The sequence below is a fragment of the Thermobia domestica genome, chromosome 8 (genome assembly GCF_964235325.1).
Source record: "Thermobia domestica chromosome 8, izTheDome1.hap1.1, whole genome shotgun sequence".
NCBI classification, from domain to species: domain Eukaryota; kingdom Metazoa; phylum Arthropoda; class Insecta; order Zygentoma; family Lepismatidae; genus Thermobia; species Thermobia domestica.
Window position 1 is genome coordinate 151,483,369 of NC_137461.1, and position 13,195 is coordinate 151,496,563.

General features: G+C 34.1%; 1 protein-coding gene across 1 annotated transcript in view; it reads left to right on the plus strand.

The window, feature by feature from the left end:
• The window catches only part of LOC145693290 (alpha-tocopherol transfer protein-like), a 57,340-nt gene extending 45,229 nt beyond the window's left edge, over positions 1-12,111 (plus strand). Inside the window, exons 6-8 of the mRNA XM_081769142.1 lie at positions 4,525-4,635; positions 7,194-7,338; positions 10,856-12,111. Coding sequence (XP_081625268.1) covers positions 4,525-4,635; positions 7,194-7,338; positions 10,856-10,881 — 282 coding nt within the window. The 3' untranslated portion in view covers positions 10,882-12,111. The remainder of the gene's footprint in view (positions 1-4,524; positions 4,636-7,193; positions 7,339-10,855) is intronic.
• Positions 12,112-13,195: the final 1,084 nt, after the last annotated feature.

The following is a 13,195-nucleotide window of genomic DNA, read 5'->3' on the forward strand; positions in this document are numbered from 1 at the left end:
AGTATATATTAATATACACGTTTCTAAAAAAATATCTTGCTTGATGTGTCCTTATTGAATACTTTTTTCTTTCTTTTGACTGGAGCATATGCCAAGGTCGTGTAATCGACATTTCTTTTAGGTAGGACTATATCCGTTTTCTTGTGAGGGGCGATCTCGAACGTTAGTTTATACATTTGTCAAATATATTAAGTTCAAGCCCCAAAGTGATCCGGAACGTATATAAATAGTAGATCCTGTCTTTTTAAATCAAAGTTATGTATAAATACGTAAAGGACAATCAATCAGCAAATAATTTTCTATTGAACTCAACATTAAAATGCTCATTCATCCATATTTCATAAGAATATAATGAAAGCTTGACATAAAATGTTCACAATATAGCTTAATGCTAATTTTACTGATTACAAATGGGCATTATTTTCTTCTATTTTTTAAACATTAAATAGTCTACTTGATATTATAATTTAATTGGTAATTGTTCAAAACATTTTTGAAATAATACACAAGAGTAACAAATTCGTTAAAACTGATCAAAACTTCACTTCACACATTTAATAAATTTCTTTGTCTTATCATCTTTTACGTTATTTCCCTTTTACTAACTACATAATAACAGATTAATGTGGTTTTCTTTTGGAAAATATTTACATAAGAAAATTAATAATTATTTTTTTAAGGTTCATATTCTTTCTATACTCATTGGTTCACTTGCCAACAACCTAACATAGATACTGTGTGGCTCAAAACTATATACACTCTTTAATTGTGAATACTTTCAAATGAGTTGACGGAAACGTCTCATGTTCGTTAGTGTTATAGTTTATTGTTCTGTTATTACATTGCAACTAGTGATGAAGAATTGATGTTAGTTTATGTATTCAAAATATTGAAAATTAGCATTGGTATACACTGACAATGTCGCCGAATTACTGCACAAAGTACCGAATGCCGCGTGCCAAATTCGATATCTGCACAACAACTTTCGATGGTTCTTCGTAGGCATGTAATGTACAAGGATTTTGTCGGCAAATAACATTCTTGACAATCTTCCATAAGTAAAAGTCTATAGAAGTGAGGTCTGAGGAATGAAGAAGATATTCCACAAACTCACTTCGACATATTCATGGTTCGAGTAACTTTTCATTGAAAAACTTCCAGCCAAGATTATGGTAGTGGGATGGAGCGCTGTCTTGGAGATAAAATATTTCGTCCCGCTAAAGGTATTTAATGGCAGGTAAAATAGGTCTCTATTATCTGCAGGTACTTCTTACTGGTAGTTGTGTTGTCAAAGAAGATCGGCTCGATCAAACCACGATAAGATAATCCACACCACACATCACCCCAGGTAAATTTACACCTTTGTCCACGTGGATTTCCGCATTTTGAGCAAACTGCTAGGCACAATGTATGGATTTACTGTAGCACTGAGTTTCAATGTGGTCTCATCAGACCACACGATTATTTCTGCTAACGTTTCGTCGTTGCCCATCATATTTTGAAACCACAAGCAGTACTCCAATCTACGAGCTGAGTCGTCTTCCTTTATCGCGTGTAGCAATTTTGGAATGTAGATCTTCCACTTTGCAGTCCTCAAAATGCAACGAACACTTCCACAACTTATACTGGATTCACGGACACACTATGTCATAGACTTGTATGGTGAGCGAATGAATTGTCCTTGCTTAGTACAGGAGTTACCAGGAGTTGTTGCTGTGACACGCCCAGAACAGTTTTCGTGCACATCTGTAACATCACCATCGGGTAATTGTTAAACTTGTTGGAGGTTGTATTCTAAATTCATTCTAACACTGTCTGGTTTCCTACTTCATGTATCTTCTTAAGACCGCCTTCTTTTCTTCAAATGTCAGCCTTGTAGCAATGTTATTTCACTTACTCCACCTACACACACACACACACACAAAAAAAAAGAAAACAAAATAAACCATTATTGGGAAGCAATGTAATAACAAAACTTCAAACATTAAACTACCAAAAATTGAGACGTTTCCATCAATCCATTTTAGAGTTATTCACAATTACAAAATTCACAATAAAATAGGGTGACCAAATCGTCAACAAGAAAAAACGGGACACTTTTTTATTTTTGGATAGGTTGCTCCCCTTTAGCACTTGGATAGGTTGCTCCCCTTAAAGGTTTGCTCCTCTTTTTGTATCTCTCATAAAAAGGGGCAAATTTACACTTTTTGTTTTAAAATCTATTGAAAAAGTTGTAGAATCAGTTAAAGAAGAAGTAACTATCAGCAGCTAACAAGAAATGAAAATATAAAATAATGAAATATTTGAAAACATTACTAAAAAATATGAAATATTTTATCAATTATGTTATGAAATATTTAAAAAAACATGAGGTATGTTCGTGACAATAGTGTAATGCAAAACATTAGTTCATTTCATGAGCTAGATTCATGAGAATACGTACCTGTTGTCCTAGTCATCTTTAAAACTTCCTTCTTTTCTAACAAGTTTACAAAGTTATAAAAATCACAACAATCCATTTTAAAATTGTATAGCACTTGAAGAATTGCAGAAAGGGTCTCCACTACCATCCTGTTTCTGTTGTCTGTACATTGGATGTTCATAAGCGAAAAAATTCTTTCAGTATTGCCATTATGAGCAGGGATCGCAAACACATATTTGTATATTTTTAAAGATTCAGAGTGCTGTTCAGACCTAGTATCGGTTTTGAAAAAACAAACCCAATTCTTGTGGCACTGGAGGGATTTCTTTTAAAATCCTATCTCCATTCCTTCATATTATTATTAACGAAATCCTTCAACGAAGCCACGTGATCGAAAAGGAAAGAATCATTTATTTCAATACTTTTCTCTTTGAAGTAAGCAACACTATTTTCAACCTGCACCCAACTGAGGATGTTCAACAGCATCCATTTAAATATTGAAAAAGTAGGGAACAATACACTCCATTTCCTTAGATATTCAATTTAAGTTTCATAAAACTCATTAATTTCATTTTTGAAGTTGATTTTGTCTTGTTGGGTATTTTCATTCCTTTTAAAAAAGGATTTTACATTAAATGATAAAAACTGTTCCTCTTTTCTTTTAGACATAGCTTTAAGCATGCTTTCCATTATTGATATCCATAACACTTGTTTTTGCACTTCCTTTCAATTTTCTTAATTCCGTGGTGGAAGATACTAAGCCGGTTATAGATAAACTATATTTATGCTTCACTTAAAGAATTATTGTCTAGTCAAATCACGGAGACACTGTACTGTACTGATGACAGTGCCTCAATTTTCCACGGCCCAAAATAGAGAGCAAAATCAGTTGAGTTGAGTTGATATTGAGTTTAACATCCCTTTCAGCAGCGAGTCTATATGAGACGGGACCTACTAACTAACATGGAATCCGAACCATATGAGCTCCAGCCGGGAATCGAATCCGGGTCTCCCACGCCAAAGACGCGTACGCTAACAGTTTAACCACGAAAGAGCTCGAGAGCAAAAACAGGTGACATTTGTTCTTCATAAGGCTTTCAATCCTTTGCACTGTCATCTGCGGAGTGGAAGTCTTCGACTGAGGAGACCTGGGAGGGGAAACAGTGCAGTCACCACATCCACAATCGCAAACGTCGTAGTGATGTTACTCAGTAATTAGACATGTTCTAATATAATCACATAGCTTAGAAAATAATATAAATTAGAGAAATTTTAGAGAATGGAAAGTGTCTTTGTACCCAATGTAAATACGAGAATTGTGGCGTCCCGGGAGATTTTTTCGGGACACCGGGAATGGTAGTGAAAAAACGGGACAATCCCGTTTTTACGGGACGGTTAGTCACCCTACAATAAAACAATGCATACATTTTTGAACCAACCGGTATTGTTAGTATATTCATCAATTTTTCTTTGTTATTTGTGAGTTTATAATAAATAAACGAGATATACTTCCATGACATCAGTAAAGCTTCTTCAAAGTGAAAGTAGACCATTAGCCAATCAATATAACTTATTATTTAAACAGCTTGTAGTAAATTTGTTAATTTCAAATACATCTAAATATTAGTTTTTCCCTGTTTCTTTATCAAATATTGAAGGGGCCCCATCAATTCTTTCCCTATAACATTTAGGGATTGTGAGGCTTTCTAAATTGCAGTAAACTTTAAACAAATAGGAGGAAAAAAGGAATTAGCATCTTTTTCTCCTGAATCTTTGAATGTAAGAAACATAACCATATTTCGGCAAATATCTTTTGTTTAATGTAGGACAAAATATTTTACAAATAATTCACAAATTCATTTTAATTAACTATAATATGTGCTGCATAACATTTACACTTTAAACAAATAAAATTAATTTAAGAATAGTCTTTATAGCGGAGATTCATGTTTCATTGTCATTTGTTACATAACCATAAGTTGCATTTTAAGTATTTTCAATTCCTATCTTCGTTTTTTTAAAATATTTTTTAAAAAATGCCTATTTAGCGTTGCACTAATAAATACCTAAGTAAATAATAATAATGTATGTTTCAATTTCAGGATGTATTTCCTTGTAAAATGAAGGCAATTCATGTATTAAATCAGCCATTCGTCTTCAATGCCATTTACGCCTTATTTAAACCTTTCTTGAAGGATAAATTAAAGAAGAGGGTAAGTTTATATTTGTTTTGTTTCAGTTGAATAAATCTACAAATAAAACATGAGAATTGATTTAAATTGATAGTAAATGAGAAAGAGGAAAATCTTGGGTGATACCTCGATGTTGACACTTCTACAAAGTTTTTTTTTTTCGTAAATGCCTAATCCGATTCGAGAGAAAAAGAAGTAACATATTATTTGTTCTGTTATTTAAAACCCAAATCGTACGTAGTTTAAGTTAGGCAGTCAGTATTTAAAAAAAACTAAAAATACTTAATTGTATCTGTATTGTACTAAGAAACTAAGAATATTGCATCCTTCTCACTTAACCAGCACATGATGACTTTAATGTAGAAGATAGATAACGGAACGAATTATTTGCTTTCTTTTGTGGAAAGAATATTTTGTTTTCTTTCTACTGAAGTAATAGCTTTCTGTAACCGCATGTTGCATTTTTGCCACATATAATGCATACTGATGGTATTGTCTATTTTTGTGATTATTTCGCCATGGAAGTTTTTAAAAATGATAACAATCTTAAAAATTGTATATGGGTAAGTGTATATAGTGTAGAGTTTGAAATAAATATATTCAAACAAATATTGTTGAGAACAACAGCAAACATTACACATCAAGTCCAATCAAATCCACTTTTGTTACGTATTTCATCTTGAAGATCTCTATCTGAAACTTCTTTTCGAAGCTTAACAGACTCATGTCCAGATATTGTAAATAACTCTTACAATCCAAAAGAACTTCACTTTTCCATGTATTTAAGTATACCGTGCACACTTCATCTCTATTCCTCAGTTCTGGGAAATACTAGTCAGAAATGCGGACTTAATAATTCGAGTCCGGGATCTCTTATTTGCAAACCAAAGCCGGTAGTTACTCACCCTAGCTAGCTAGGTCCTATATTAACACATACAATGCTATATTAATTTAATGATAAACATATTAAAAAGCAAATCAATCGTATGTTACACAACTAAAGCAACTTAAGATGGAATATCCATTCTTTCTACGTAAACATACTTGTCACGTCAGAAAGATTTAAGATAGAAAAATGAAAATTAGAAAAACCTCGTTTTTTGAGAACATAAATTATTAGGTGACTTATTTATCATTTTTAGTGATGTAGTAAGTAAGATTGTCTACATTTCTCGCACTAACCTTCTATACAATGCTACTCAGCAGTTTACTCAGCCGTTGCTAAATTAGGGTTGTAACAACCTAGTTCATAAAGGTGATGTTGGAAATGAGGCTACAAGGGTACAGACATACAACGTTATGGAATACTGGCACATGCCTCTGTACAGATTATTGGTTGCTAGAATACGTAGATACTGTGAAAACAAATCATGTTAGATCGCAATCAGATCAGGATGGGTTAGGACTCATGAAATATCGTATGTTCTCTCATGTAGTGAAATTTCTTTGTCTCATTATGTTAATATGATTATACTGTATGAGAATTAGTTGGAGGATGATTAGAATCAGATACCCATATATGGAATGTGAAATTAGAGACTAATAAATATCTCTTGAATAAATAGTGTGTTAATGTTTAGTTTTGTACAGATGCATAAGACTAACTCAGAGCTTAGAAACGTATTCTTATGAATATCAAGGAACTTAGTTCAGAATAATAGTTAAGAGTAATTTGAGGCACAGTTGCAGATTATACATTCCTTCTTCAAATCTAATATTGACTTGGGTCCATTCTCTTGGAAAGTAATCTCACAGAGGATCTGTCTCTTTTTGGTCAACTTACATATTATTAATAGGTCGCTGAAGCATGGTGTTGATATTACCAATATGTATATGCCTATCTCAAAATAGTTGAGACTTATTTTCACATCTGATGGCCACTTGCCCCTATGTAGACATAGGAATAGCATACATACATAAACGAAAATCCAACCTTTCCTTTCTCGATGAATGATGACCATTTCAAGAAAGGCTTAAGAAACGTTTCAATTTGATGTTGAGGGTTTTCAGCTTGAGTAATATATGATTCTAGACGACGTTGTTATTAATTATTGTTATGATATTAGATCATCATCTCTTAAATATCGTGCAATAGTTCCGAATCACAGGATTTACGCCTGATTATTTGCACGCGGAAGTGACTCAATATTGCATAATTTTATCGCATGAACCTGTACTTTAAGATTTTCAGGTCATTATTTCAACAGTAGTTATTTTTCCAGTTCTAACACTTAAACTCTGACAAGAAACGAAGTTTCCAATTAGTTTAGTGTTTATTCAGTTCTTGCAAGTTTTATTGTAGTATGTGTTAAATTATAGTATGTGTTAAAATGAATTTTATATTGGAAGTTTCTCAATCTGACTAATCAAAATAATTTTTCACATTTTTTTTAAAGTTAAGTGTTAATTATTTATATTTGAATATTAGAAATTCATTGAGAACTATTATATTCTAATTTTAACCCTTAGAAATTTTGTTTTGTCCGACTTATGCGCATACAAGTTGTAAGTGACTGACCTGTATCAATATTATTTCTATTTACATTTAATACGTTTAAATATTTAATGGTTAATTTCAGATACACTTTCATGGAAGATATATTGAAAGATTGTATTCTCATATTAGTCCTGAAATACTTCCAGAGGAATACAAAGGCCAGAAAGGAAAGTTTACAAACGTAAGGTTACGAAAATTGGTAGAATCGAATGATGAAATTTTCACAGGTAATATTTTGAATATTTTTCTGTCTAAACTGTGTGTGTGAAACCACGAGGAGAATTCAGTAAGCAAACACAAATCGCATTTTATTGAAATGCAAATTACACATATCATCAACATATTTTCCGCTCTTTTCAATACACATTTTGCAATGTTCAACAAACTTCTGTACTACAAAGGTAAAAGAAAGTTTGGATGCGAGACCAGAATCACATCCTTCAACATTACATACTTTTCACTATATCAAAAGAATTAATCAACATGTGTAAGTTGTACACTTGAAAGGAAAGTATTCTTGTAAATGAATAGAACGTCTTCAAGAGGACTAACGTCAGTCATTTCCAACTGGACGTTCTGTGACGTCACAGTTTGCTGTTCCTATTCTCAGTAAACCACACAAAGAAATTAAGGAGGAGAGAGCAAATATAATGTTAATAAACAACAGGTGTCAGCCAAACAAGCGTAGTCGATAGTTCTATAAATACGTTACTTGTATTTGTGACTAATCGTACACTGACAACATTTTCTTTATTCTACTTTACCTACTTCACTTTCTCCTCCTCTTTGTTCAACTTTCTCTCTTTGTCCTGCCTTTGATAGTAAAAACGCGCTCCTTAGCAATATGTCGGCTGTTAGAAATGATCATAAAACATAGTTAACACAAACACAAGTGAAAGCGTGCACTGTGTTAGAGAAGATACAATTTTTGCCTTCTGGTTTATATGTGGATATGTGGAAAATCTTAAAAAGATGTGGGATAGCCAAGATAGTTTTGAACAAAATTATATATACGAGGGTGGTTCAATAATTATTGTCCCTGACCTATAAGCAGTATTATTTTTTCAAAAAGTCTCCTTTCATAGTAATGCACTTCTTCCACCTATGCTGTAAAGCCACTATGCCAGCTTCAAAGAAAGTCTCTGGCTGAGCCGTGACTCATTCCTCCACAGCTTCAATAACAGCTGCATTTGAGTGAAACTTCTTCCCCTTGAGGTGCTCCTTCAACTTTGGGAACAAATGAAAGTTACTATGGGCGAGGTCGAGTGAGTAGGGAGCATGTTGCAACACATCAAAACCAGCAGCATGGATTGCGGCACCAGTAATATGGCTTTTGTTGGCCGGAGCATTATCTTGGTGGGACAGCACTGTTCGCTGCAACATTCCGCGCCGTTTTTCCTAGATTACTTCGCGTAACTTAGGAATTAGGGCTGCATAATAGTGTCCCAGTGATAGTGTGTTCAACCTCCAGGTAGTCAATAAGGAGCACACCCTTCGCATCCCAAAAAATTGTGGCCATAACCTTGCGTGCTGATGCTTGCACCTTGAACTTGCGTGGGGGAGGCGAACTGCTATGCCGCGACTCCATGCTCTGTCGTTTGGATTCGGGATCATAGTGGTGGAGCTACGTCTCATCCACTGTCACAAATCTATCACAGAACTGTTTCAGGTCTGTTCCCATAACCTCCAAACCAGTCCTTGAACATCGACCTCTGTCTTTCTGATTTTCACGAGATAACATTTTGGGTACCCATCGCGCTGACACCTTTCTGAATCCCAAGTGTTCATGCACAATGGTTTCCACTGAGACTACGGAGATGTGCATGATGTCTGCTAACTGTTGCACTGTGATTCGTATGTTTGCTATAATCATATTGTGTACAGCATCAATGTTTTCTGGGGTGCATGCTGTTGTTGGAGGACCAGCACCAAGGGCCTGTTGACAGCTTTCCCTGCCGTAATGGAAGTCGCGGCACCAGTTCTTTACCACCTGGTAAAAAGGAGACCCATCAGCCAACACACTGATAATGTCCTCATGAATCTCCTTTGGGCTTAACCTCTTTTTCTGGAGGTAATTGATGACAACTCGTTGTTCGCTTTTCTCCATTTTTCAAGCTAGGTGACACCTCTCACACCTGAAACGACAAAAAAGAATATTAATATAGCAGCTATGGTTATGAAATTTAGCATATAGACATCTAAGACATTAGGCTACAATAATCCCTACCAGCCATCCCAGCTCAGATATTTTAAATATGCCAGGGACAATAATTATTGAACCCCCCTCGTATAGATAAACTGTTTGCATCTCTATAAAATGCTCTCGACCTTGCTCATTGATTTTCTCTCGTATAGTAATTTAAAGAATACTTTTTTTGTCACTTCTGTTAGTCCTGTTATAGCTTCTGATAAAATAAAAGTACATAGTTACATACCAACTTGAAATGGGCTTGTAATGAGATTGAAAGTCCAATATAATCTCAAAGTTATACTCATCCCTCGCTCTAACAAATAATAAGGAAAGAATAGCGACTGATATTGCCGGATATTCGTAACTTTCAACACTAAGTCTTCAGTGATTAAATCCACAATTACATTATATAAAAAAAGGATTAATACGGCACTGTACTTTTAATCTAGTATATTATGCGATCTGACAGTGAATAATATCTGTATATTCTAAATATATAGTATGATACAGTAAATTTGATAATTTTAGCTTGAAATCAGGATTTTCAGGGTGAATCTGCTGTTCTAGATTTTGTCCGTTGATTCCAATATCCGTTGAATGGAGGTCGGTAAAACGTTAGGTGACTGTACATTTATATAACTTGTTTTACCGACACTAGTTTTTCCCTTCAAGTCTTCGTAAGATGTCTGAGTAGCCACAGATTTCCGAGCAATAGCAGGAACAGAGGCAAACGGAACAGGAAACGAGATTGGAATGCTGTTTTTCGGACAATATTCCGCGGAAACCTTTCCTACAAGCATGGGCTTTCGATTGTGTCACCGGGCGAGACGACACGAGACACAAAATGTTCGCGATAAGATACAAGACTAAACAGAGATCTTCCAATAGAAGTAAACATATTTTTGAAACGAAAAAACACTTTCAGTATTGGCCTCTCACCAATAACTCACCGCAAGTCTACAGCGACGTTTTCAACTGAGGGGGATGCAAAACACATGCAAATGAATGGTGAATGAAACTGTTTTCAGCCCCCGCCCCTTCATGACGATGGTTGCATGAAAGAAGAATCTAGCCGTATACGATCCTGCTTCCTCTTAATATCCAACTTTCAGATATCTTTTCCATCGTAAACAAGAGAAATTGGCACTACTCCTACTCTATTAACTTCGTGGCGCCGTCGAACTACTAGCAAATGTGGACTTTAGACAGATTAGGAAAGCTATTGTATTATTGATATTAGAAAACTATTGTTATATGTATGGTGTTTCTTAGGGATGCGCACGAGACAAGATTTGTGGCTGGCTCGTCTCGAAAATGTGCTGTAAAAGTGATGTCTCGACTCGAAAAATGTATATTTCTCTATTGGAAGAGCCGTGTCTCGACTCGAATTTTGTCAGGAAAATCCTGTCTCGACTCGTCTCGTGCTCATCCCTAGTACTTGTCTTTAGTGCTAAATCTCTGTTTATCTTTATAATCTTTTCTCTCTCTATTTTTAGATTTTGTTTTTAAATATTTAAAGCCCATTATTATTTAAAACTTTAATTCTGTTTCAGAAATGAGACTCTACGGTTTTAAGTAACAGTCCAGATGTCATCACTGAAATGTTTACAGATGATATCATTCGTCTCCTCGTTGCCTGAAAGAGTTAAATGGAAGCTTTTATGAACGCAAATTCTCTTTGCGAAGTAGTGCTATTTGGTGGTGTTTACATATTTCCTATTGGATTGAGATGAGTTCTCAACTATACTTCAATGAAGTTGGATGTTTACGCGTAAAAAAAAGTTATAAAACATATTTCAAATACCTGTGCGGTTGTAATTTTGTACAAGTCAGGAATCTCTCACAAGAAAGAATGTTCAAATTGTATTCGTATACGTAAACGATTATGTTCCTATTTAGTTTGTAATGTACTTTTTTTTTACTGTGAAACAAACGTTACTATATGCATTTATATAGGTTTATATGAAGTTAAGTTAATTTCTTTTCTAAAAAATAGGAACTATTTAGACTTATTTGTTCTTGTAAGTTGGCTCAACAGCTACAAGATTTTTGAAAAATATGAAAAAAGTTTTTAAATTTACTTTCAATATTCCAAAAAATAGGATAGAAAGTGCATCTATATATTACTTTTGTACGAAAGAGGCATAATATACCGTTTCGGAAAGTGTTGTGGACATCATCGTATCATTACGACATCTGCTTGAAATAGACCAACATTTTATAATTGCTGTAAGTCATTTCTTTCTACAGTGCAACTTACGTTATGAAAGCTCTTGTTTATAGTTAAGTTGTCTAATTCTATAAGTAATATTTATTTTTTTATTAAATGTAAATATGACATATCAGAATAAATGTATTTTTATGTAGCTTTGGTAGAGATTCATAGGTAAAAACTCAATGTTTCATTGTAAAATATGTATGTATTATATACAGACTCTGAAACATATTATACTAATGCGAATAATAAATGTAAGTAAAATTAAATTACTTACGTACACATGAATGAACTGGAACTGTTACTAGTCCAAAATGCTACTTCAAAACTGTAAATAACAAAGATTATATAATGAAGAACAGATTGTCTGATAACAATTAGTTAATATTATTATCAGTGCGATGTCTAAAGTCAGGGTAATGGAAACTTTTAATACATAGTGGCCAGGATATTGTATTTGTCTTCATTGCAATCCCCGAGAAAGATTGAGGATACATCAGAAATGGATAACACACTAACAAGTAAACCTTATGTTTGGGTGAATCGATTTGCTGACTGAGACATATATGAGAAAGCAGTACTAAATGTGGTCAGTATTTCAGTGAAGTTGTAGGTGCGAAGCTCCAGGGGTTTAGGAGATACAGCTACCAGAACATCACATGGAAGTACAGAATAGTCTTCATACAGTTGGAGGTATAAGCTCTGTAAGACCTCTTGTAACGACAAAAGGTGATTAACAAATATATGGGTACATATTAGGACTAGGGAGAAGTCATATAGTAAGAGTATACCTGACGGCGGCCATCTTGAAATCCGCCATTTTGAATGAAGGTTAAGTTTTCAAAATAGGAATAGGGTCATGTGATACATGACTTAAGGCGCAAATTTAACCAGAAGTACAATTCTGACGTTAATTTTGATTTACGCGCAATTGGTAAAAAGTTACAGGGAAATTAAATATTATTGCAGCATATGTATTAGTCCTTTACCCCACCTTGCAAATTTTGTGTTAATGATAAATAAAATGCAGGTGGATAAATATTAGGTCTATGGTAAGAGTTGCCTTGATGGCGGTCATGTTCAAATCTGCCATTTTGAATCAGACAAAAGTTTTAAACAAAACGCATAACAGTTACACCTTATTAATAGCAAATTTACCATAAATCCAACGGTATAATCATTTTTGCTTTATCATTAACCAGCACAAAATTAAATGGGAATAGAGAAATGCAATAGATGACTTCGGGTTAGAAGTTAATCAAAAATACAATGGTGGCGTTAAAATGTTAGTTGTTTGATGCTGTACTTGCACGCCATTTCGTTGTTTTTCTTGTATCCTGTTCACATCTACTTCTCGCTCGCTATTTAAAACTTCTGTCTGATTCAAAATGGCGGATTTGAACATGGCCGCCACCAAGGCAACTCTTAACATAGACCTAATATTTATCCACCTGCATTTTATTTAATTATTACCATTAACACAAAATTTACAAGGTGGAGTAAAGGACTAATACATATGCTGCAACAATATTTTATTTCCCTGTAACTTTTTACCAATTGCGCGTAAATCGAAATTACGTCACTATTGTTCTTCTGATTAAATTTGTGCCTTAAATCATGTAACACATGACCCTATTCCTATTTTAAAAACATAACCTTCATTCAAAATGGCGGATTT